At 32.5% G+C, this 24973-nt stretch overlaps 1 protein-coding gene across 2 annotated transcripts; it reads right to left on the bottom strand.

Annotated features, from left to right (window-relative positions):
• Positions 1–893: 893 nt before the first annotated feature.
• On the bottom strand, positions 894–24966 carry LOC114327916 (clathrin light chain). 2 transcript variants are annotated; one of them, XM_028276633.1, is made up of 6 exons: positions 24669–24966; positions 24421–24504; positions 20285–20329; positions 19871–19963; positions 17538–17649; positions 894–1753 (listed from the first exon to the last, which is right to left on the bottom strand). In XM_028276633.1, the coding sequence occupies exons 1-6, from the start codon at positions 24805–24807 to the stop codon at positions 1570–1572; spliced, it is 657 nt and encodes a 218-aa protein (XP_028132434.1). In that variant the 5' UTR covers positions 24808–24966; the 3' UTR covers positions 894–1569. The 2 variants fall into 2 exon arrangements, with proteins under 2 accessions (XP_028132434.1, XP_028132436.1); XM_028276635.2 differs by lacking the exon at positions 24421–24504 and having other exon boundaries at positions 24669–24881.
• Between the last annotated feature and the right edge of the window lie 7 nt (positions 24967–24973).

Here is a 24973-nt window from a genome sequence, read left to right as displayed (position 1 = left end):
TGTATCGTTTTTAGCTAATGTATCGTTAATGTATGTTATCGTTTTTAGCTTCAAATATCTCGAAAACTAATGGCTTTATTGTTACGAATGAAGAGTATGTTATTTACATAGAAAGTATTGGAGAATCAAAAAATTGCACTAAAATAGCAATTCCGCCAGTGGCGTAGAATTTGGGAAGGGTCAACCATTCACGTTCGCCCGTCGTACGCCTCTGGTAGTAGCCAGAAACGTTTTTTTAACATAATTTAGTAGGGTGTACAGTACCAGCACCACTTACCAAATTTCGTGTTCTTGTCCCATGTCTGTCAGGAAATATTCAAAAATAAATAAAATAAAAGTAACTTTGATACCCTGTATTTCGGTTTTTATCAACTTTTGTACAAAGGTAAGTTAGCTTAAATCGACTTATTTTAAGCTCAGGACTCTAAGGTTAAGCTATGGCCCATTCTTTACCAAACACCCTGTATATGTCTGAATTGTCAATATGAATGAGTCAGATAAAATTAAATTATTAGAATTTTTTACCAAATATTCGGCCTTGTCTATTTCTGCAGTTCTTCTTGCGAAAATCTCTTATCTTCAATCTCGATATGTATCCTTCCATAAATTAAGTATTATTAATTCTTTTATTTTTTTATATTCTGTCATATTTCCTATCATATCGTTCTATTTCAATGCATTGATTCCTTAGCCTCATTTATCTTCAATCTTATTTTTCTATGTAGTTCTTTATAACTTAGTGCATTCCTCACCTTCACATTTCTTCTGTCTTCCATTAGTGTTAAGATTTTTGAGGTCATTTAGTTCTGTCATTGACTTTTTTCAATTTTAACGTCACTTCCGGGGTATGCCAACTATTACCAGACTATTAAAAAAATAAATAAAACCAGCAATTTTATGATGTTACTATTATATATTTTTGGTGACAAAAAAATAAAAAAATTAAATTCACCTCTACTGTGGTAGTTTTATAAACCGTCCAGTAAAAATGTTTGTATTTATGACATGACCATAACAAAGGAGATTATTATGAGATACTATGTTATTTTGCACCTTAAACAATAAAAAAAAAAAACAAAACAATATATAAGTAACAAACTGTCGTTAAATATGAGACAGGCTAAAACATTTTCTACTGGTCATGTCTTTATGCAAAAAAGCAACATAACAATAAACTATTTTTACTGGAAAACAATATTTGTGATCTCAAATAGCTCAAAAAATCTGCTAAATACATATTTGAATTATCTATCTAGGAATATTTACCACATTTTTTACATCCGCTTTTACATATTATTATGCTTAAGGCTAAGGGGGACTAAAAAAATTAATATATAAGGTCATTTTTCCTTTGCAGCCTTAAATAAACTGAATACTACTTCTGTAACATTATTTTCAAGATATACATAAATTACTGCCTTACAATTATGTTAAATCATAATATTTCTATTATTACATACAAAATTGCAGAATGTCCAGAAATGTTTACACCTACATTTCAAAAATATTAGCCAAACTGCCAATTTTCTGAAACATAGTACACATAAACATTATTTATTAATTTACACATTAAGCCTTGTTCTTGATTGGAACTGGGTTTTGTTTCATTTGCAGAACGATGGAACGCATTCGAGAAACGTCTTTGCTGCCTTGTTTTGCTTTAGGATTGAAATCACACAATTTTGCTATTCTTTCCCATTCGGTTCCCGGTTCTAGTTCGTCATCTTCGGCTACGAACTGCTTTTCAGCGTTCCTAGATAAACAAAGAAAATATTTTTAGACAACAGTCTGTAACAGAAACAAAAGTTATACTAAAGTAACATGTACAAAATAATAGCAGGTGGAAAATGTGATTGGCAAACAGAATATATTTGAAAAGCAGTTTTTGAACTGGTTGACTTTTTGCTGGTTTTAGAAGAATTTTTTTGCTGGTTTTAGAAGACTGAGGAAATAACGACAAATACAAAAATAAGTTTTCAGAACGTAACTTAACAGCTTTTCCAGAAAATAATTCGGTCGTGCGTGACTGACTTCTGTCCGCTCGCATTACTCATATTCGTTTCAAACCTATAAGTTAATCTTGATAGAACATGAAAATCTTCTTCCTCCCCCTCTTTATAAGCCCTTCTGCTTGTTCATTGGCGAATTAATACCTCTATAGAAGCTTAGATTTTGATTACCAGAAAGCATTTGACAGAGTAAAACATGACAAATTATTAACTCTAATGCAAGAAATTGGAATTGACAAAGATCTAAGAATTATCAGAAATATTTATTACAATCAAACGGCAAAAATCAAAATAGAAGACCGGTTAACCGATAAAATTGCAATAGAACGAGGAGTAGGACAGGGCTGTATTTTATCCCCAATACTATTCAATATTTACTCTGAATGGATATTTAAGGAAGTTTTAGATGGTTGTGCGAAGGGAGTATTAATAAATGATGAATGGTTGAATAACATTAGATATGCAGATGACACCATAGTTTTTGCCGATAATCTGAATGATTTACAGATATTAACAAATCGTATAACAGAAGTCAGCAACAGATATGGACTAGCTCTTAACATAAAGAAGACCAAATTTATGACAATTAGTAAAAAACCAATATTAAACCCTCAACTTACAGTCAACCAACAGAATATCGAAAGAGTTGAGCAATATACATATCTGGGTACGAATTTAAATAGCCAATGGGACCACTCGACAGAAATTAAACAGCGAATAATAAAAGCGAAAGCAGCATACGTTAAAATGAGACCCATTTTCAACAGTCGAGACATATCATTAAAAACAAAATACCGTCTGTTGAAAAGCTACATATTCACAGTTCTGCTCTACGGAATGGAAGCGTGGACACTAACTGTTGCATCTATGAGTCGGCTCGAAGCTTTCGAAATGTGGTGTTATAGGCGCATCTTACGTATATTCTGGGTTGACCGAATTACTAATGTGGAAGTCCTGCGTAGAATGGGGAAAGAGTGTGAAATTCTCATAACCATCAAAACAAAAAAATTAGAATATCTAGGACATGTAATGAGAAATCAAGAACGTTACGGCCTTCTCCAACTGATTCTCCAAGGGAAGGTAAATGGTAAAAGAGGATCGGGAAGAAGACGCATTTCCTGGCTTCAAAATTTACGAAAGTGGTATAACACCACTACCACTGAACTGTTCCGCGCTGCGGTAAACAAAGTCAAGATAGCCATGATGATCGCCAACATCCGGAACGGATAGGCACTAAGAAGAAGAAGATAGAAGCTTGTCACTCCATCTTTTACGCGGTCGTCCGATGAATCACATTTTATTTTGTTTATTTATTTTGAACTGTATATAAATATCCGAAATATACAGTAAAACCTGTCATCATCATTCTCTTTTCGGCTTCCCCAATTTCATTACTCCATACAATTATATCTTGGGTCATATCAATATTAATCCCCTTTACCAACATCCTGGTACAACGTCCTGCCTTATCGGCTCCCCCCCCCCCCAGGTCTTCTTTGGTCTTCCTCTCATACTCATTCCAGGAATCTGCACTTCAGCAATTCTTCGTATTGGGTAATTAGCGTCTCAACGTTGAACATGACCAAACCATCTCAACCTATGCTCTCTCATTTTGGCATCAATTGGTGCCACACCTAGACTTCCCCTAATATACTCATTTTTAATTTTATCCTTTTTTGTCACTCCACTCATCCATCGAAGCATTCTCACTTCCGCCACATGCATTCGTTGTTCCTCTTTCTTTTTCACTGCCCAACATTCAGTTCCGTACATCATAGCCGGTCTTATGGCTGTTTCATAGAATTTTCCCTTCAACTTCATTGGAATTTTCCTGTCACACAGCACACCACTCGCTTCCTTCCACTTCATCCATCCAGCCCTAATTCTACTGCATGCATCTCCATCTATATCTCCATTACTCTGTAATACCGATCCCAGGTACTTGAAACTATTGCCTTTTACAAACAGTTTACCATCCAAAGATATCATTTTATTTGTAGTAACTCCATCTTTAAATGAACATTGCAAATATGTACTCTGCCTTTGTTCTACTAAGACCTTTTTCCTCCAGAGCTTGTCTCCACTGTTCCAGTTTTTGTTCTAAGTCTCTTTCACCATTTCCTACCAACACGACACCATCAGCATACATTAAGCACCATGGAATGTTACCCTGTAGTTTCGCTGTTGTCTGATCCAAAACTAATGAGAATAAATACGGACTAAGCACCGAGCCTTGGTGCAATCATACAGTAAAACCTGTCATATCCGGATCAATGTGGCGACAGACCGATCCGGATATGACAAAATCCGGATGTCAAGACCACTTTTTTTATAGTCTCTGAAACGTTTTCTCCTTCATACATTCCAGTAATCAACGCCGTCAATAACTTTCGTCGATAGACACGTTTCATAGATTCTATAATACCTTGATCCATAGGCTGACAGAGCGATATCACATTTGGGGGCAAAAAAGACACTTTATTTCGCCATTTTTTAGTTATTTTGAGTCGGGATGAGAGGGTGCGTTGTCCAACAGCAGGACTGCCTTTCTCGGTAGATTTCGGTAGATGCGGATGGCAGAACCATCCGGATATGGGGAGGTCCGGATGTGGCAGGTTGTACTGTATTTACTTTGTTTTTAACCTATGTTTCACTAAGTCTGTCGTCCTGAAAGAGTTACTCGTCACAAGTGCCCATTCGTTTATACAGAGTATGTTACATTTTCTTCAAATATCTTCCCCCCCCTTTCGACCTCTCAGAGTATTTCCTTAATTCTTCTCAGTACTCTCATATCTGTCATTTCCAGTAGTCTCTGTGTTGTGGCTCTAACAGGTATTGTTTCTGATGATATGTGGTGTATTCGTCTTACATTGGCTTTATAAATTCTTTACTTCATCTCGTGACCTCTCTAAATGGAAAGGAAATAGAAATAACTGAAGAAATGGAAAAAATGGGTATCCAAATAATGGGAATAAGCGAAACAAAAAAGGTAGGAGGTGGGCACATAAATCTAAATGAGGAAGATAGTCTTTATTATTCAGGAGTACCGCAGCGACAAAGAGCAAAGGAAGGAGTTGGTATAATAGTAAATAAGAGACTAGAACCAAGAATAACACACTATGAAACATCATCATCTAGAATTATAACAATCCAAATTGACCTAAAACACAAAATAGGATTCATACAATTATATGGACCAACTAAAGGCAGAGATGAAGAAACGATGACAGAATTCTACAATGAACTCCAAAGAGCACTAGACAAATTAAGAGAATCGAGAGAGAAAATCATAATTTTAGGAGATTGGAATTCAAGAGTGGGCAAGGATGTGGGCAACAAAGGATTAGGATGCATTGGAAATTACGGAGAGGAATGTTTGAACAGGAATGGTGTCAAAAGAGACAATTAAACTGGTATGGACATCTGATGAGAATGAAACCTAGTAGACTAACAAGGAAAATTGACGAAACAAGGAATATTACAAAAAAGAAAAAAGGCAGACCGAGGAAAAATGGATACAGCAAATAGTAGAAGCAGGAAAAATTAAACATAAAACGCTAGAAGAAATGAAACTAATAGCACAAGACAGAAAATAATGGAAGAGATGGGTGAATATGTAGCTAAACTAAACCCAAATCCGACACCTGAAAGGGTATAAAGAAGGGGAGAAAGAAAGAAAGACTTCATCTCAGTGTTAATATTATGTCGGTTTCGCCATACAGTGTTATTAAGGCATCCTGTTAGTCTATTTGGTTTTTGTACTTAATCCCGTACTTATTAGTCCAGGTCTTAACTGGTGAAAAGTATAATTCCAAGGTATTTTATTTCCATTACGTGTTCAATACTGATGCCATCAATTTCTATTTTACATATGATTGGATCATAGTGGAGAGAGTAGATATAATCATACAAATATTTGGATTGTTAGGTGAATGAAAGGTGGGACTTTTCAAGGAAATCAAAAGCAAAATAGAGCAAGCCAGAGCATCATTTAAAAAGCTGCAAACTTATTAATCAACAGAGCGTTAAGAGTTTCCTTAAGAATGCGTTTATTATGTTATCTACAGCATTCTGCTACATGGAATGGAAGCATGCAATCCCACTGAACAATGTGTAAGATAATTTAGGCTTCAATCAGTAAGAATGTGAGCGCACCGCCGAATATTCAGGATATCATGAATGGACAGAGTAACGAATGAAGCAGTTTTTCAGCATCTTAACAAAGAAAGAATCTGAATACCCTAAAACGGAGGAGAAAATTGAAGTACTTTTTTCACCTGATGAGAAATTCTTAATATGAATGACTACATGTAATTATTGAGGATAAAATAGAAGTGAAACGAGGTCCTAGATGAGAAAGAAGTATTATGGAGTGGTACGTAGTCATCACTATGACACTATTTAGTCCGCTGCAGATAAAGTAAACATTATACGACTGGTCGCTGATGTTCTTAGCAGACATGACACTTAAAGAAAAAAAAAGAAGATTGGTTTGGATCGTTGTTGTATTATAACGGATATTACTCATCCAATTTTTTCTAAATCACTTATTATTTACTAAAATTATCGTATGTGTGGTTTTTCGTTATTTAAACTAAAGTTGAAAATTGATGACAACCACATTTGAAAATTTCGAAACATCGACAAAACACAACTTTGACAACTAATGTGAAATTTTAAATTAAATGAATAAGATATTTTACAGATGTAACCATCTGAAACAGTTGCCGTCTTACAGATAGATGGGCACAAGCAACATCAACAGATTGTTTAGTGTATGATTAGATATATCCCAATGAAGCAACGATGAAACATTGCTTATGAGAATGAATTGCATTGCCACTGTACTGAATTAACCGGCGCGAATCAAGTGCATTAGGTAGGTAGCCGGAAAGCAGTGTTGCCATTTATAGTGCCTATATTATCTAATTGAAGACTAAACAGTCTGCATAAACATACAATATCAATAGGTTCATTCCAAGTGACATGAAAACCGTCATGCGCATTATAAAAAATGCGTTCCAAGCAAACATGAACGATGATTCTAATGGTACACTGTGTTGTTCCAAGCGATCCATGAACCGTTTCGGAATCGGTAACTGAACGGTCCTTTTGATACATGCCTTCAAGCAGAAACTATGTGTACTGACTTGCGCAGTTAAGATTGTTTTCATTTTTATACATCAATTGTCACTGGTCACTGTTATCAGCTGATGATTCAATCATGATTCAATAATAGAATAATCCACGGTATTAATACCTGTGACTTCGAAAGCGCATATGACAATATAAACCGAGAATTCTTAATAAAAGCAATGAAAGAATTTAATATACCAACACAACTAATAGAACTGATAAAAGAATCTCTAAAAGTAGAAAGTAAAATCCGGATACAAAACGAACTAACGGAAACAATAGATGTGAACAAGGGACTACGCCAGGGAGACGCTCTATCATGCATCTTGTTCAACATCGTACTCGAGAAAATAATGAGGAACACAACAGTCAATAATCGAGGAACAATCATTAATAAAAGCATACTAGCATTTGCAGATGATGTTGACATAATCGCAAGATCAAGAAGAGAAATGATAGAGGCACTCAATCAAATAGAACGAGCTGCACAAAATAGTGGCCTTAAAATGAACCAGGACAAAACAAAATATATGCAGGTAAGTAAAACACAGAAATAAGGCAGCCACAAAATATAACAATAGGAGAATACAACATACTTGGGATCCCTAGTCACGTCTGATAATAACGTTGCGGAGGAAGTGAAGAGGCGAATATTTATTGCCAATAAAAGTTACCATGGCCTAATTCGGCAACTAAGATCAGATAACGTCGCAAGAAAAACAAAATGCCAAATATACAAAACCTTAATAAGACCGGTACTCACATACGGCTTAGAAACCTGGACACTCACTAAAAGAGAGGAAACATTGCTAGCCACCTTTGAAAAAAAAATCTTGCGACACATATATAAGGGCACAAAAGAAAACGGAATTTGGCGAAGAAGGTACAACTTTGAACTATACAAAATATACCAGGATCCGGATATCATAACATTCATTAAAATAGGACGGCTGCGTTGGATGGGACATTAGAAAGAATGGAAGAAGGCGAAATACCAAACAAAATATTCAAACAGATGCCAGTAGGAAAAAGAACAAGAGGAAGACCGAAACTGAGATATTTAGAACAAATAGAAAATGATATAATAACCTTAAAAATAAAAAACTGGAGAAAAAAATACGAAACAGATCAGAATGGAGAAGAATCCTGGAACAGGTCAAGACCCAGAAAGGGTTGTCGAGCCAGTGATGATGATGATGATGATGATGATTAATACCTGTGAATCTTGATTTTCGTTTAAATGATTATTAATTTTTTTTTCAAATTATTCTTAAAAATATGGCTATTTTAAAAGACAGCGATTTAATGTTAAATATAGATTCTGAGGAAGATTTTGAAGTTGAAGTGATGTTTAATAAACATGTTTTTCTAACCATCTAGCAAACTATCAACAGATTTACGTAGTACTCGTACTGAAAATGGCTCCGGGGCAACTCGAATTTGAAATGGTACACAAACACGTTCCACGAGAGTTACGTACTAGTACAGTAACTGAAGGTTTTCACCTCCGATTTCGTTGAACCTTCATCGATTTTCAGAAAAATTGGTGAGTAGTTAGAGGATACCTCAAGGAATAAAGGTGACATGATGCCAACTTGCGCTTTTACCCTGGGGGTGGATGTCACCCCTTCCCGGGAGTGAAAATTATTTTATTAAAAATAATACCACTAGTCGATAGAGGGACAAATTATAAGCAAAACTTGTTATATAAAGTTATTAATATAAATCAATACTTTTTGAGTTATTAAAGATCAAAAATTTTATTTTTTCGTAAAAAAATTCATGTTTTAAAGCTGTTTTTCACGTATAACTCAAAAACTATAAGTTTTTACAAAAAAGTTATTATTACAAAAATTGAAGATAATAAAAAATTTAATACACTCCTCACTTGAAGAACTAAATTAATGTTAACTCATACTGAGTTATGGGTAATTTAATGTATATTTTTTTCGACGAGTACTCAAATATAAGTATTCAATCTTAGATAACGGGAAAACTATGCATTTTATAAAATATACCTACTAAACACTTGTCAAAATACTTCGGAACACCTATCAAATGAACTCCAGAAGAAGTTCATAGCATTAAAAGTACGCAAGTTGTGATGAAAATATGAGAACCTTTTCGAATTTTTTTAGAAAAAAGTGAAAAATAAAACATACTCCATTTCCACAAAAATTAAAATTTATCGTAATCCTTACTACAATTTCTTTATATTAGCATAAGTAATGATTTTAACATTTTTGACCGGTTTAAAATGCATATTTTTGGAAAAAAGGTATGATTTAAAAAAATCTGAATTCGTAAAACCATCGTAATTTTCAATTTCTTTTGATAATAACCCCAAAAATACTCAATAAACGTAAAAATTCATATATAACCAAATTTTAGTTTTTTCTGTATTGAATATTTTACCAGTTTTACTATTTCTGTAGGGTAAAAAATAACCGAGATAGAAACGTTTAAATCTTAAATTTTGCTGCGAGAACCATGTATCCGGGGCCATTTAACCTTTTATTTTTAAAAAAAGTAAAGGGTTTTAAAGATTAAATTCAACGCGGTTTAATAGACCTTGGAACTGGCTTTCAAATGGTTTTCAGTTGAACCTGATATCGTAAAAATTGATGGAGTTATTTAAAAAAACACAAAAACACAAAAATTTTTTGGACAAATTTTTGAAAAAATTTTGGAGCACAAGTTTTAATGAAATCAACTTGTTCGGGGGCTCAGTTGATAGATATTTCTAAGTACTTTGACAAATGTTTAATAAGTTTATGTTATAGAATGCATCTATTCCTGTTATTTAAGCTTGAATACTTAGATTTGGGTACTCGCCGAAAAAAATATACATTCAATTACCTATAACTCACTTTCAGTTAACACTAAAAGGTTTTTCTAGTAATGAGTTTATTTCATTTTTTATTGGCTTCAATTTTGGTAATAACTTTGTTGTTAAAACTTATAGTTTTTGAGTTATTTATCAAAAATCGATTAAAAAAATGCATTTTTCTCAAGAAAAATTAAAATCTTTGATATTTAATAAATCAAAAAGTTTTGATTTATTTTAATAACTTTATAAAACAAATGTGTAGCAGCAAAAGTATACGAAACCATAATAGAAAGGAAAATCAGAAAAGAAACAGAACATAAATTAGATTACGTACAAAGTGGATTCAGGAAAGGACACAACACACAAGACCATAGATTCACCATGCAACAAGTAAGAGAAAAAGCATTAAAGAAAACTAGAGAAATATATCTGAGCTTTATAGACATGGAAAAAGTCTTCGACTTAGTTAAAAGAAAAGATATATGGGAAAGCCTAAAGAAGAGAAAGCCTAAAGAAGAAATAAAGAGTATATACATGAAAACAACAAATACAGTAAGAATGTTAAATATACAGTCAGAACCATTTGAAACAACCAAAGGAGTTAGACAAGGGGGAAGTCTTAGCCCAGTGCTATTCATAAATGTAATAGATAAGATAGTGAAAGAATGTAAGAAAACTTTCAAGAAATACTGCATCGGTTGGAACAGAATGCAAATGATAAACGCTGAGATGTGTATATTTGCAGACGACATAGTATTAATTGCGGAAACAGCAGAAAAACTGAAATACAACTTAGAGAAATGGAACCTAGAAGCAAGCAAATACAACTTAAACGTAAACAAAGAGAAGACTCAGATAATGAAAATATCAAGGAAACAAGGGACGGAAGATAAATAGAAGTAATGATAGACCAACATCAAATAATACAGACAAATTCATACAAATACTTAGGAATAGTAATCAACAACAAAGGAGACATAGAGGACGATCTTAACAACAGAATGGAAAACACAGGAAAACTATTCCAAGCACTAAATAGAGGATTCCTTAATAACAAAGAAATATCAACAAAGACCAAGATGACAATATACAAAACAATATATAGACCTACGGTGACATATGGAGCAGAAAATTGGATATTAAACAAAAGACATCAGAACAGAATACAGGCAGCAGAGATGAAATACCTCAGAAGAACGATCGGAGTAAAAAGAACTGATAGAATCAGAAATGAAGAAGTAAGAGAAAGACTCAAAGTCAAACCGATACTCGACTCAATCAAGGAGAAAAAATTGGCATTGTTCGGTCATCTAACCCGGATGGACAATAATAGACAAGTGAAAAGAGTGTGGGACGCCAAACCAATAGGTAAGAATAGAAGAGGAAGACCCATTAAAGAATGGAACAATGACATTTCGCAGATACTGCAGAGTAAGGGTAAGACTTGGCAGGAAGCAACACAGATAGCATCCAATAGGAAGGAATGGAGAAAGTTCGTTAAGAGCTAGGACAATTCAGAAGATTGTAAAATATTGTAATTTAATGAATTGTATTATAAATGGCCCAACACCGAAAGGTACAAATGGGTCTACTGATTAAGTAAAGTAAGTATAAAACAAATTTTGCTTAGAATTTGTACCTCTATCTAAGTATGGGGTTATCTTTAAGATAATAATTTTCACCCCCGAGAAGAGGTGGCATCCACACCCAGGGTAAAAGCACAAGTTGGCACCTTGTCACCTTTGTTCCTTGAAATATCCTCTAACAACTCACCAATTTTCATGCAAATCGATGGAGGTTCAACGAAATAGGAAGTAATAGCTCATATCCACCTTTAGTAACTGCACTATACCGGTAATCGGTTCGGGATCGAAAAAAAAACCGTTCAAGGGCGATTCTGCGCATTAAAACAGTCCAATCGATTTCTTAACGGTTCAAGGGATCGTAAAAATGTGGCGTCTTGGAAAGAACCTAATAGCTTCATCTACAGTTTCTACAAATTCTAAAAACATCGAAAATTTGTAGTTACCTGGCAGCATCTCTTTAAGAAAGCAATGAAATGTTAAAATAAAACGTTAATATACAGTTTGATATATACATTAATATACAGAATAAATTATTGAAAAGATTTTTACCTTTGGCAATGTGCAAAATCGATCAACAATCATAAAACATTTTAATCTAGGCAATTTTTAAAACCTATGAGACTGCATTGTGCTAAATTACGATAATTCCCGTATTCTTAAATAAATTGGAAGCTTATACTGTCGGTTCTTTCATTCGGATTCCGTCATTTGCCTCTACTAAGACGGTGAGATCTTGAACCCTACCATAATAAAAAATTGTAATAAGTTTTTGTGCAAGTTCCATGTACTGCTCTTGACGTGTTTTAACCTTTTACAAAATTTTTTTAATATAACAATTATTCAATCTCCAACCAAATTTTGTTAAAAACTACTAAGGAATTTGTTCAATGCAAAAATTGATATCAAAACAAAAATATACGGTTTCGTTCTTCCAGTCTTCTTGAAAAGCCTCTTTGATAACGGGTAGACCTAGAAACACGTATCAGAGGATGGCAAGAAGACTGTAATTAAATCAAAACCATACTCGGTATTACGAGTACAAATGACGGCAATTCATTAGAGCAGTGGTTCCCAACCTTTTATGTCTGGCGACCCACCTTCTGATGTTTTTTCATATTTGCGACCCATCCCTCACCCATATATTTCAGCCAAATGTAATAAATTCAATAGTTCAAATACTAATTATTGTTTTTTTGAAAAATGCTCAGATCTGTCGATTAGTATTTTAAATCTAAATTTTTTACATACAATAATAATGTATACAGGGTGTCCCAATTTAGAGATATGACGTCATCGTTAATTTTCTTAAATGGCAACACTGTTATTTTAATGGCTATTTAGATAGAGCGTGTAGAGCTATACATAACTGCAAAATATCAAATTTTTATTTTCTAACATATACAAGATAATAAAAAATAAAATTATGTCTGTAATGTGGAATAAACTTAATAGTTCAAATATTAATTGTTTTTTTTTGAAAAATGCTCAGACCTTTCGATTAGTATTTCAAATCGAAATTTTTTACATACAATAATAATGTATACAGGGTGTCCCAATTTAGAGATTTAATGTTATTTTTTATTATCTTGTAAATGGTAAGGAACAAAAATTTGATATTTTGTAGTTATGTATACCTTTACACACCTTATCAAAATAGCTATCAAAATGAAAGTGTTGCCATTTAAGAAAATCCAATGATGACGTTATATCTCTAAATTGGAACACCCTGTATACATTATTATTGTATAAAAAAAATTCCATTTGAAATACTAATCGACAGATCTAATCGTTTTTGAAAAAAAAAACAATTAGTATTTGAACTATTGAATTTATTCTAAATTACAGACATGACTTTGTTATTTTTTATTATCTTGTAAATGGTAAGGAATAAAAATTTGATATTTTGCAGTTATGTATAACTTTACACACCCTATCAAAATAGCTATCAAAATGATAGTGTTGCCATTTAAGAAAATCCTAAAAATGTCCTAAATTGAGGCACCCTGTATACATTATTATTGTATGAAAAAATTTCCATTTGAAATACTAATCGACACCCTTAAGCATTTTTCAAAAAAACAATTAGTATTTGAACTATTGAATTTATTCCATTTGGCTGACACACAGTGTATGTACGTTATTTAGCTACTGTAAAAGCCATGCCGCGACCCACCTGAAATCCGCCCGCGACCCACTAGTGGGTCGCGACCCACCGGTTGGGAAACGCTGCATTAGAGTAAACTGAGATGCGTTGGTGGAATATTTTCCTAAGCGTCGCCCTGATGGTTTATACCTGGGTAAACAGTTTTAGTCCAAGAGGAAGCACTGAAAAATCTCTCTGAATTTACTAAAGCTAGTTTTTCACAGTTGATTACTGTGATTGTATAGAGAAACATACTGCCGTCGGTCAAGCGAAACGTAGAACAGGTGTTACTGATAGCTTATCAAAGTTGCTTACCTGCGGAAGTAATGCAATCAATTTACTAAGGCTGAAAATCATAACACACATTCTAAATTGAATATAAATAAAAGTTAGTATAGTCGGTCAGCTGTATGACGGGACAGAGCCGGTCGGTCGGCCCCTATGAATGTACAAAAAAATGAATGATTGAAATTCATTTACTATACTTCAAAACTTTTGTGGATGTAGTATTAAATATATATGAAACATAAATATTTGTAAAATGGTCGGTCAACGATTTTATGGGACAAGCGAAAAAAGAAGGAAATATTTCGCGCGCGTGCCATCGGCATTGCAGGCGGCCGCTCGCTTTTTTCTTTACCATAAGCAACTGAAGTATTTTTAAATTATATTTTAAAGTGTGGTTTATAGTAATTTTTAGTAATATTAATGTAGGATTGTAAATAGTTTACCTTATATTTTAAATTCCCCTGTATATCATTTTTCTTAATTATTAGTACAAACACGAAACGAACGAACGTCGGTCGACGCCCACAGCTACAGATGTGTGGACAGATGGGTGGAACCAATCGGCGGGTGGCAGCAAGAAGATTGTGTTTATTTTCAATCGTCCTTAAGACATAAAAATAACAAGTAGAGCCTTTTGAACAAATTTTAATAGGGTAGTTCTCACGAAAACGAATTAAACCATGAATAGACGAATATTAGCAGTAAGGGAGTTTTGGTTGTGTGGGAATGAATACATTTAGTCGATTATAACATCACAGCGACCACAGATGCATTTCTTAGGGATAATACTTAGACGGGTATTATATTGATTAGACGCAAATTATCTATAAATACATTTCCCTTTTGTAAGAATAAGAACACGTAAGATTTTTGGTCGCAATTACACAAGTACTTTTACATTTCGTTAATTTAATAGTATTATTTAGTAATCTATTTTATTAATTAAAACTGTTAAACATCAAACGGACTTTTATTACGATCGTCTTTAAAGAAAACCTACATTAATAATATAGGTATTAATTACCCTGAATAACAGTCCAATGGCCAACAGCCATTTTCTCGTGGAATTTTGAGAATCAAGGTCGATTTCCTTAAAAATTTGGATTTAGCTAGTATTTATATCCTTTGTCAAAATCTATCCTACGCTAAAGCGGGCTTTTGCCCTGGGGGTGAAAACAACCCCATCTAGGGGATGCAATTGTTTTCAATCAACATAACTATGTTAGTCGATATATTCACCAATTATGAGTAAATTTTGTTCTATAAAATTTTCTATAAAAGTTGATACTTTCCAAGTTATTAGCGACTGAAACTATGCATTTTTCATAAAAAAACTCGTTTTAAAACAGTTTTATAACCTTTTTTCATTTAAAGAGTAACTTTTAATTTTATAGAAAAAATCATTAAGAGCAAAATTGAAGCCAATTCAAAAAAAAAGATTCGCATCAGACAGACCTATGCAAACGCAATAACGACTGAGTTATTGCTCTATACTCTATAAGGATGGTTAATTAGGAAGAACCTCGAAATGGAGAACTTTCAATCTCAAATACTCGAATATGGTGCAATTTTTAGGGAAAACTTAGGAAACATCTTTTAAAGCTCATTAAAAAAACCTTTTAAATGAGCTCTAACAAAAGTTTTTTGGATAAGAACTGACTGATTTATGACTGAGAATAAAGTCGCTACCTGCGTTTTTTAAAATGTAACAATTATTACCCCTGTCTCTACAATCCTAATAGAAATTAATAGCTTCTCACTTTAAATTAACTTTATTTAGGTATAATCGATACGATCCATGTGATTTGACCGGTTTGGAATGCTTATTTTAGAAAAAATAGTTGATTGAATCGAAAATGACATTTTTATAATTAAAAAAAGTAAAATTTTTCTTAAATAAACCTAAAAGTATTTATGATCTGAAAAAATGTATGAAGTATTAATTGTAGGACTTTTTCTACTGAAAATTTTGATTTTTTTTTGCTTCTGTATCATGAATACTTTTAGGTTTATTCAAGCAAAATGCACTTTTTTAAACATTATAAAAATGTCATTTAGATTTGATCAACTATTTTTTCCTAAACTAAGCATTCCAAACCGGTCAAATCACATGGATCATTTCAATTATACCTAAACAAAGTTACTTTCAAGTGGGAAGCCATTTATTTCTATTAAGATTGTAATGACGAGGGTTTAATTGTTACATTAAAAAAAACAGGGAATGACTTTATTTTCGTCATAATAAGTCAGTCAGTTCTTATGCAAAAAATTTTTGCTAGAGCTCATTTGAAAGGTTTTTTAATGAACTTTAAAAGATGTCTCTTTAGTTTTCCCAAAAAATTGCACCACATTCGAGTTATTTGAGATTTAAGTTTCTATATTTCGAGGTTCTTCGAAAATAACCATCCTTTATAGAGCAATAACTCAGTCGTACTCAGCAATATATGGACTTCCATAGTTATTTTGATTAAAAAAATGTCATCCCCTATATGGGGTTGTTTTCACCCCCAGGGCAAAAGCCCGCTTCGGCGTAGGGTAGATTTTTACAAAGGTAATATACTACTAAATATAAATATAATACTACCTAAATCCAAATTTTCAAGGAAATCGACCTTGATTCTCAAAATTCCACGAGAAAATGGCTGTTGATTGGACTATTATTCGGGGTAATTAATACCTTTATGTATTATTAATATTACTAAAAATTACTATAATTCACATTTTAAAAATACTTCAGTTGCTTATGGTAAAGAAAAAAGCGAGCGGCCGCCTGCAATGCTGATGGCGCGCGTGCGAAATATTTCTTTCTTTTTCGCTGACCGACGGGCATTGTCCCATAAAATCGTTGACCAACCATTTTATTTATGTTTCATTATCAAATACTACATCCACAAAAGTTTTGAAGTATAATAAATGAATTTTAATCATTAATTTTTTTGCACATTCATTGGGGCCGACCGACCTGCTCTGTCCCGTCATACAGCTGACCGACTATAATAACTTTTATTTATATTCAATTTGGAATGTGTGTAATGATTTTCAGCCTTAGTAAATTGATTGCATTACCTCCGCAGGTAAGCAACTTTGATAAGCTATTAGTAACACCTGTTCTACGTTTCGCTTGACCGACCGCAGTATGTTTCTCTACACAATCACAGTAATCAACTGTAAAAAAACTAGCTTTAGTAAATTCAGAGAGATTTTTCGGCCCTGGCTCTACGTCCATTTACTCGTATCGTCGTCGACACACATTTCATTTAAAAAATGATATGCCTCTCTTTATAGTGGTACTTTAATTTGACAATAGCTCTGGAGATGGCTTTGTAAGCCGAAAGCGTTCAGCTATGAATCAATAAATTTTACACACTTCAAAAGTATTTTTCTTTTCCCAGTCATTCAGTTAATATCTAATTGATAGTTGGTTGTATTTAACGAAATCATATCACTCTATATTATACAACTAATACGTTTTAGATATATCTCTTCAATAATTTATCAAGCAACATATATGTACAGAAAAAGCCCTTAAAATACCCATTCATTACCTATTAGCAGCTTTTGTCTTGGCTATAGCTTCTTCGTGATTCTTGTACCAATCTTCTAATTCTTTCTTTGCTACTTCCCTCAATTCTTGCTTCTTTTTCTCTTCTTCCTGATCTAAAAAAGGAAAATAAAACTTACAAGTCAAATACTTTTAACTTAATAAAATATTTAAAATAATATCAAATTGACAACTTATTGGACCATTTTCCTGATAACACCTACACAGCTTCTAAAAATTGCAAGCCAGATGGATGCTGAAGCAAAGAAGATACGAGGGAATTCTACAATTTGCAATTCACAACTCCGTATGTTCTGTATGGTAAATTCCAACGGAAAATGGACCTACGTTACTCAACAGTAAGTATTACTGAAGTGTTCGAAGGTATTAACCAATTAAAAAACAAGTCTTCATTTGACCCAGATGGTGTCCCTGCTCTTTTAATTAAATGTTGCAAATTTACTTTAGCCTATCCCATTTTATATTTGTTTAACTTGTCTTTGGAAACAGAAAAATTTCCTGATTTTTGGAAGGATAGTTTTATTACACCAATTTTTAAATCAGGTGATAGGGAAAATATTAAAAACTACAGGGGTATATGCATACAATCAACATTACCTAAATTTTTGGATAAATTAATGACTCGTCACTTAAATTGGGCATGTAAAAATGTAATTATACCACAACAGCATGGTTTTCAATCAAGTAAATCTACTGTTACAAATTTACTTTGTTATCACAGTTTTATATTAGAGGCTATTGAAAAGGGATTACAAGTTGATTGTATTTACACAGACTTCTCTAAAGCTTTCGATAGAGTCAATCATGACCTGCTTATATATAAGTTGAAGAATCTTGGTTTAGGGAATGGCATTGTGACCTGGTTCAGTAGCTTTCTTTATGGTCGTCAACAACGTGTTAAAATTTGCAGTTATATATCTAATGAAATTCAGGTTCATTCAGGAGTACCACAAGGCTCACATTGTGGACCATTAGTATTTAACCTGTTTATCAATGATTTATCATCTGTAATTGAAAATGTTAACTTCCTACTCTTTGCTGATGACTTAAAATTATTTCACATTGTAGAGAACTTATTGGATAGTAAAATTCTACAAAATGACTTGGATAAAGTATATGAATGTTATATTTCCAACAATTTATTATTAAATATCGACAAATGTCATATTATTAGTTTCTTAAAAACTAACACTACAGATCTGTATAAATATAATATTGGTATAAATGTGTTGTCTAGAGTTGATGAGATGAGAGATCTAGGAGTAATTTTTGATAAACAATTAAACTTTTAATCTAACCTGCGTGTTCTATCATCTAATGCTAACAGATCACTAGGTTTTGTAAAAAGGAATACAAAAGTTATTTCTGTATCCGTTCTTCGAGTTTTATATTGTTCAATAGTTCGATCATCCCTAGAGTATGCTTCCATTATTTGGTCTCCTTATTATGAGGTTGACAAAGTCTTAATTGAGAATATTCAAGTACGTTTTGCTCGATACGCTAGATTTAAATTGCAGATTCTCAATAATTTTAACAATAATTCTTCTGCATTTGAATTTGTCACTTCTTGTAAATAGACGAATAAAACTAGAAATGCTTTTCATCTATAAACTAATTAACGGCTTTGTTAACTGTCCTGAATTACTATCGGAAATCCGAATTAATAGAACCAGTTACAACTTACGAAAGCCTTCTTTATTCTATATTGAGTATCACTGTATTAATTATGGTAGAAATTATCCGATGACTAGAGCTCTTAGGCACTTTAACACATATACTGTTGATCAATTTTTTAGTTAAATTTATTCTTTTAGGCAATTGTTAAATTGTGTTGATCATGCTTAGTTTGTTCATAGTGTTACATCGCATTTTTAACACGTTTTATATTGTTCTTTATTGTATATGTTAGAATTTAACTATGTCAACTATTTTATAATTCATTGTATTACTTTTTTGAACAATGGTGAAACCGTTAATAAATAAATAAATAAATAGGAGTAATACTAATAGCAAAATAAAAATGTACATATACCATTTTTATTCAGTTGCAATGCGAAGCCTAAACTGTTTTAATAATTTTTGATGAATTCGCACACATTTACATTTACTGCCAACCGCACCTAAAGAAGTATAACTTCAAAAAAAGAAAAACATTTCCATTAAACTTTATACATGAATGAAGCAGTCATTAGATTTCATGAAATTCCAAATAAATTTGATATACGACTAAAAAATTATTTACGGAACTCCCTTTAGATCTTAAATCTTAATCTATGCTATGACAATAAAGACAAAAAAAAATATACAAAATCTTACCTTTTTCCTCCAACCTCTTGATTTGCTCTTCCCTCCATAACCTGATCTTTTCTGGTTCTACTCTATCTTCTTGTCTTATTGTAAGTGGGGACACTAAAAATCAGTTACGATTATGATAAAGCCTTTTCAAAAGATATTTTAATAATATAAACTGCATTAACACTACCTATAGAAAAGTAAACTACAAGGAAGGTTTGAAATGCCAAATATACCTACATTACCTATTCATATCCAAGCCAAGTATTAAGTAAAACATAGATGTCCAAAACATCTGAACGGAATTGAGTGTTCAAAATATTAAGAAGTTGCATTATTTTTAAATGATACGACAAATGATCACGTTTTGGATCTTAGCTACTAAGCCTAAATTTATTTAGGGCCAAATTTTAAGAAACTTATTAAAACATGTCTTACCTCTTTCCCTGTATTCTTTATCTGGATCAAAATCGGCTGGGATATCTGTTGAGGAAAAGAAAAAACATGCTGTTTTAACATATTACATTTTTGTGTTGGTAATGTATATTAGGTATGATGTATGATGCCCTAGAAATCTAGGTATTCTCACTTTATTATTAAAATACAATACAACAATCTTTTTTATAACTTTTGACATTTGCTACATAGTTTCTGACCATCAATGTTCACCATTTGAATTGGTACTCAATAATTATGAAACCGGCTGTATCCTGAGAACCATAATCCAACACTGTAATAGACATCAGGAAAAAAGACAAGAAGAAGAAGAAGAAGAAGACATTTGTTACAATCATTTTTGTAAGTTAATCCAAAAGAGGTCCAAAATAATAATTATATATTTGTGCAACTCCATTGCAGAAGATAAGTAGCAAAATCAGAGAAAACTTATAAATTGATTTAAACAATGCACACACAATTTGGAATAGAAATATCTAATTATGACCCGGTGGAAGTGAAGTCACAACTTTACCTAGAACTACGATAGTAATGTCATTCTATTAGCCATGGAATATATTGTCATAAAAATATAACTAAAACCATGATACTATAGTCCTTTTCATAGGCATTTTTCAGTGCGACACAAATGATGGAAAAAAAGGTAAGTCCGTGATAATACACATTTATAACATTAATTTATTCTAACATGACATTTTAGTTCAATCTGACAGTTGTCACATTTTATTTGCAATTTGGCATAAAAACAAATCAATTGTGTTTATTGCATTTATAAAATTATGTTTTCTTTGATTTGTATAGTCTTATAAATTTTACAGATTATATTCGTAGATATATTATATAATTCTTAAATAATTTTTTTCAATTATAGCGCCATCTAACGACAACTAGAATAAATCGTGGGCGAATTGGGAAAATTCACTAACTCCATTTTTTAAATTTTGACATTTCAGTGCTTAAATCGGTATATTCAATGACAAAGAAAATCAACTAACTCCATATTTTTCTAAGTTTTCATGAATAAAATAATGGTTTTCCAAATATTTTTATGTACATGTATAAGCACATCACCTGTGGTTAACACCCTTCAAAATCATATGCAGGTACCAAAACTTGAACAGCCAGTGTACCCGATTTTTAAGAGGTAAGCCATAAGGTATAATAATGTTTAAATGCGTTTTTCTCAAAACTTTACTTTTGTGAGTTAGTGGACTTTCCCAGTACGCCCACAAAATGTTATACATGTCTGTAATCAAGGATGTGCCTTTTTTTCTGTCATATACAATTTAATGTGTTAGAAAGAAATCGAAAAACTGTGATGCACTGAAAGATGCCTATGAGAAAAAGATTACCATAGTTTGTAATATGCCATAGCATATTAGAATGTGCAGGATTTAGAATATGTAACATAGTTGTGCATGAGTCACTCTCTAACTGCTTCTCAAAATAATTCAGAATAGAATTAAGCAGAAATGTGAAGACACAATGGGCAACAAGCAATAGGATAGGAATCGGGTTCCACAGAAGGATTGGAACAAGGAAAGCTTTGTTCTCAATTCTAACATTACTTCAACGATCATGGGAAACTAATTTAAGTCTGATTTATAGATTTTAAAAAGGCATTTGATAGGGTCCAACATGATAGGCTGTTTGAGTATCTAGAAATGATTGGAATAGATGATATAGATCTGAGACTTCTACAAGATCTATATTGGAATCAAGAAGCTTCTATTCTGGTAGACAGCAAAGAAACATACAAAATTGTCAATCAAAGAGGTGTCAGACAAGATTGTGTGTTATCTTTAACTTTGTTTAATGTGTACTTGGAAATAATATTTAACAAGGTCTTGGAAGGGCAATGTGGAGTTCTAATTGAGGGAGAAACTATTAACAACATCAGATATGCAGATGCCACAGCAATCATGGCTGAAGATATTGAATTCCTTATATATCGAGTCACTAGAGAATACACCAATAACTGACTTGACATAAATACATCAAAGACAAAGTTACTTGTGGTTAGTAAACAATATGTTGGCCCTATTCATAGGGTTACCATACATCCAGATTTCGTCCAGACAGTCCGGATTTGAAAGACATGTCCGAATTGGTGTCCAGATATGATAAATGTCCAGATTTTTTCTTTACTAAAGAAATATTTAAAAAAAACATTTAACAAATTACTCGAAGGTCTTAAAAATGCAAATTTTATTATGGTTACAATTGATAGTTCAAACAGAAACAAAATCAAACTGACTCCGGTATGTGTTCGTTATTTTAAGCAAAAGGAAGGTGTCAACGTGAACCTTTTATTTTTTGATAAACTTCCGGGTGAAACATATGATCTTTTAGTAGAACATGTTTTAAAATGTATTAAAAAGTACTCTATTGATTCAAAAGTAGTTTGCCTTTGTGCTGATAATACCAATACTAACATTGGGGGTGTCAAAAGGCAAGGGCAAGGATACATTTTTTCCTTGAACTACCCCTGTCCGGATTTGGCCTTAATAAATTATGGTAACTCTACCTATTCAACTAATTGTCAACAATGAGCCGATTACAAAAGTTAACCATTTTATATACCTATAATGTTGGATAAATGATGCTAAATTCTGATGAAGTAGATAAATTAAAACTCATATAGAAATTGCAAGAGGAGCATTAATACAATTAGATCTCTACTGTGCAATTCTCAGCTGAACTTACAACTAAGAATCAAGTTCTAAAATGTTATGTAAATCCAGTACATATTACTATATGGATGTGAAAATTGGGCCATAAAAGTTAATAATATGATGAACAAATTAGAAGTTTTCAAAATGTGGTCATATTAAAGAATGATCAAAATATAATGGTTTCAAAGCAATTCAAACATAGAAATCTTAAACAGAATTGGTCAAAATGAAGGTGGCTTGACGAAGATGACAAAAAATGAAGTAACTTGAATATCTGGGGCACGTAATGAGAGGTAGAAGATACTGTATACTGCAGTTAATACTCAGCAGGAAGATCAAGGGAAGAAGACATATCTTAAGAAAAAGAGTAGGCATATAGTGAGAGGAATAGTTTCCCACCCTTAATTTTTTATACTAAAATTGATTTTTTAAAGTATTCTGTTTTTTTTTACATATATGTTTTTATTCAGTGAATCAATATGATTACTACATAGCTTAATCGGATTCCTAAAAGTAATCTAAAATCTGACCAAGATGTAATGCCAATACAAACAAATACTAGCTAAAATAGTTTCTGTGTACTATCTGTTATTTAACAAGTATTACAGTAGAACCTCGATTATCCGTCAGGGCACCGGACCAAGGGTATGACGGATAATCGAAAAGACGGTTAAGAGAACATTAAAAAAATTAAAAATTCATAGTACAACGCTCAAATTTCATTTGTACGGTTTGTTTGTCAATATAAGAGGTATTTGTGTTCATACATTTGAATCAATTTAAAATTTTCTGAAATCTTTGTTTGTTTTACTGTTGCTTCACATTTTGCGACGGCTGAATTTCTTAATCGATATAAGATCATGCAATCTACTTTATTGGCTTCTTCTTGTTGAGGATACTACTCGATGAATCATTGCATATGCGATGCAGCTTCTCTAGATTATTTACACAGATCTTTGTTACAATAGGTTCATCAATAAAGCTAATAACTACAGTCAAATTCCAAGTCTGTGTCAGCTTCTGAATCTGTTTGGTCCGCCTTTGTTGCCATTTCAAGGATTTCTTTATCTGTTAGCAATGGATAGCCGTTTGTGTCTTCATCACAAATCAAATTAACTTTTTTTTTACTTTTTTACATTAAAATTTTTGCTTATGTAGTCAATACAACTTCTGTATGTACCCTGACGGTTAACAGAGGTGACGGTTAATGGAGAGACGGATAATCGAGGTTCCACTGTACTTGGAAATCTACTGAGAGAACTAAAAATAAATAGTGTTTTTATGATTCAAAGACAACTTTCTTTGTACATTTAGACTAATTAAACAAAAGCAATATTACTGTTCTTAACATTGTGCTGTATTTGACTCTGTGATTGTTTAATGATCCTAATGCAATAAAGATGAACAGTAACGCAAGAAAGCATAATTAAGCAATCGACATACCATTAAACTTTGGCTCTTCCAAAAAACCATCTGGACCATTGTTTTCTACCATTTCAAAACTGCTCGCAGAATTGGTTGGGTCATCTACAGATAAAGCAATAAAATAAAAAAAAAATACATCTAAAGCATATAATTATGACATGCACTCTTTAGAGGTGCAATGAAAGAATATAGTGAATCGAAACATCATGCAAATGAGACCAAAATGAAGAAGTAAAGATGACTAAAACGCCCCTTTTTCAACTTACCACCATTAAGAACTGGAGCAATAACTGCGGCCGGTTTCACTTCATCTTCAAGGCCTGCTAGTTCGTCTTGCTCGCGTGCCAAGAATTCTGCCGCTGGGTCTTCGTCGGCAACTCCAAAATTGTCTCCAAATCCAGACATTCTTGATTTTGTTAATCTTAAGGATAAGAAAAGCTGCTATTTTCCCACTGACACTGACAGCAAAGCAAAAATCTGACACTAATGACAGTGACATCAAATATTTTAAATGTCATATCTGTCATCGAATATAAGCATTTATAAAAAGATTCGGGTAATTTATTTATAA

This window comes from Diabrotica virgifera, chromosome 3, assembly GCF_917563875.1.
Source record: "Diabrotica virgifera virgifera chromosome 3, PGI_DIABVI_V3a".
In the NCBI taxonomy this organism is placed as follows: domain Eukaryota; kingdom Metazoa; phylum Arthropoda; class Insecta; order Coleoptera; family Chrysomelidae; genus Diabrotica; species Diabrotica virgifera.
Note: the sequence above shows the minus strand (reverse complement) of the source record. Positions and strands in the feature narration are given on the sequence as shown.

Coding starts and splice junctions, on each gene's coding strand:
- LOC114327916 (XM_028276633.1), bottom strand. CDS start 24,807: ATGTCTGGATTTGGAGACAATTTTGGAGTTGCCGACGAAGACCCAGCG. Junction 19,964..20,284: donor TAAAGAATACAGGGAAAGAG/GTAAGACATGTT, acceptor ACTGATTTTTAG/TGTCCCCACTTACAATAAGA. Junction 17,650..19,870: donor CAAGAGGTTGGAGGAAAAAG/GTAAGATTTTGT, acceptor TTCCTTTTTTAG/ATCAGGAAGAAGAGAAAAAG.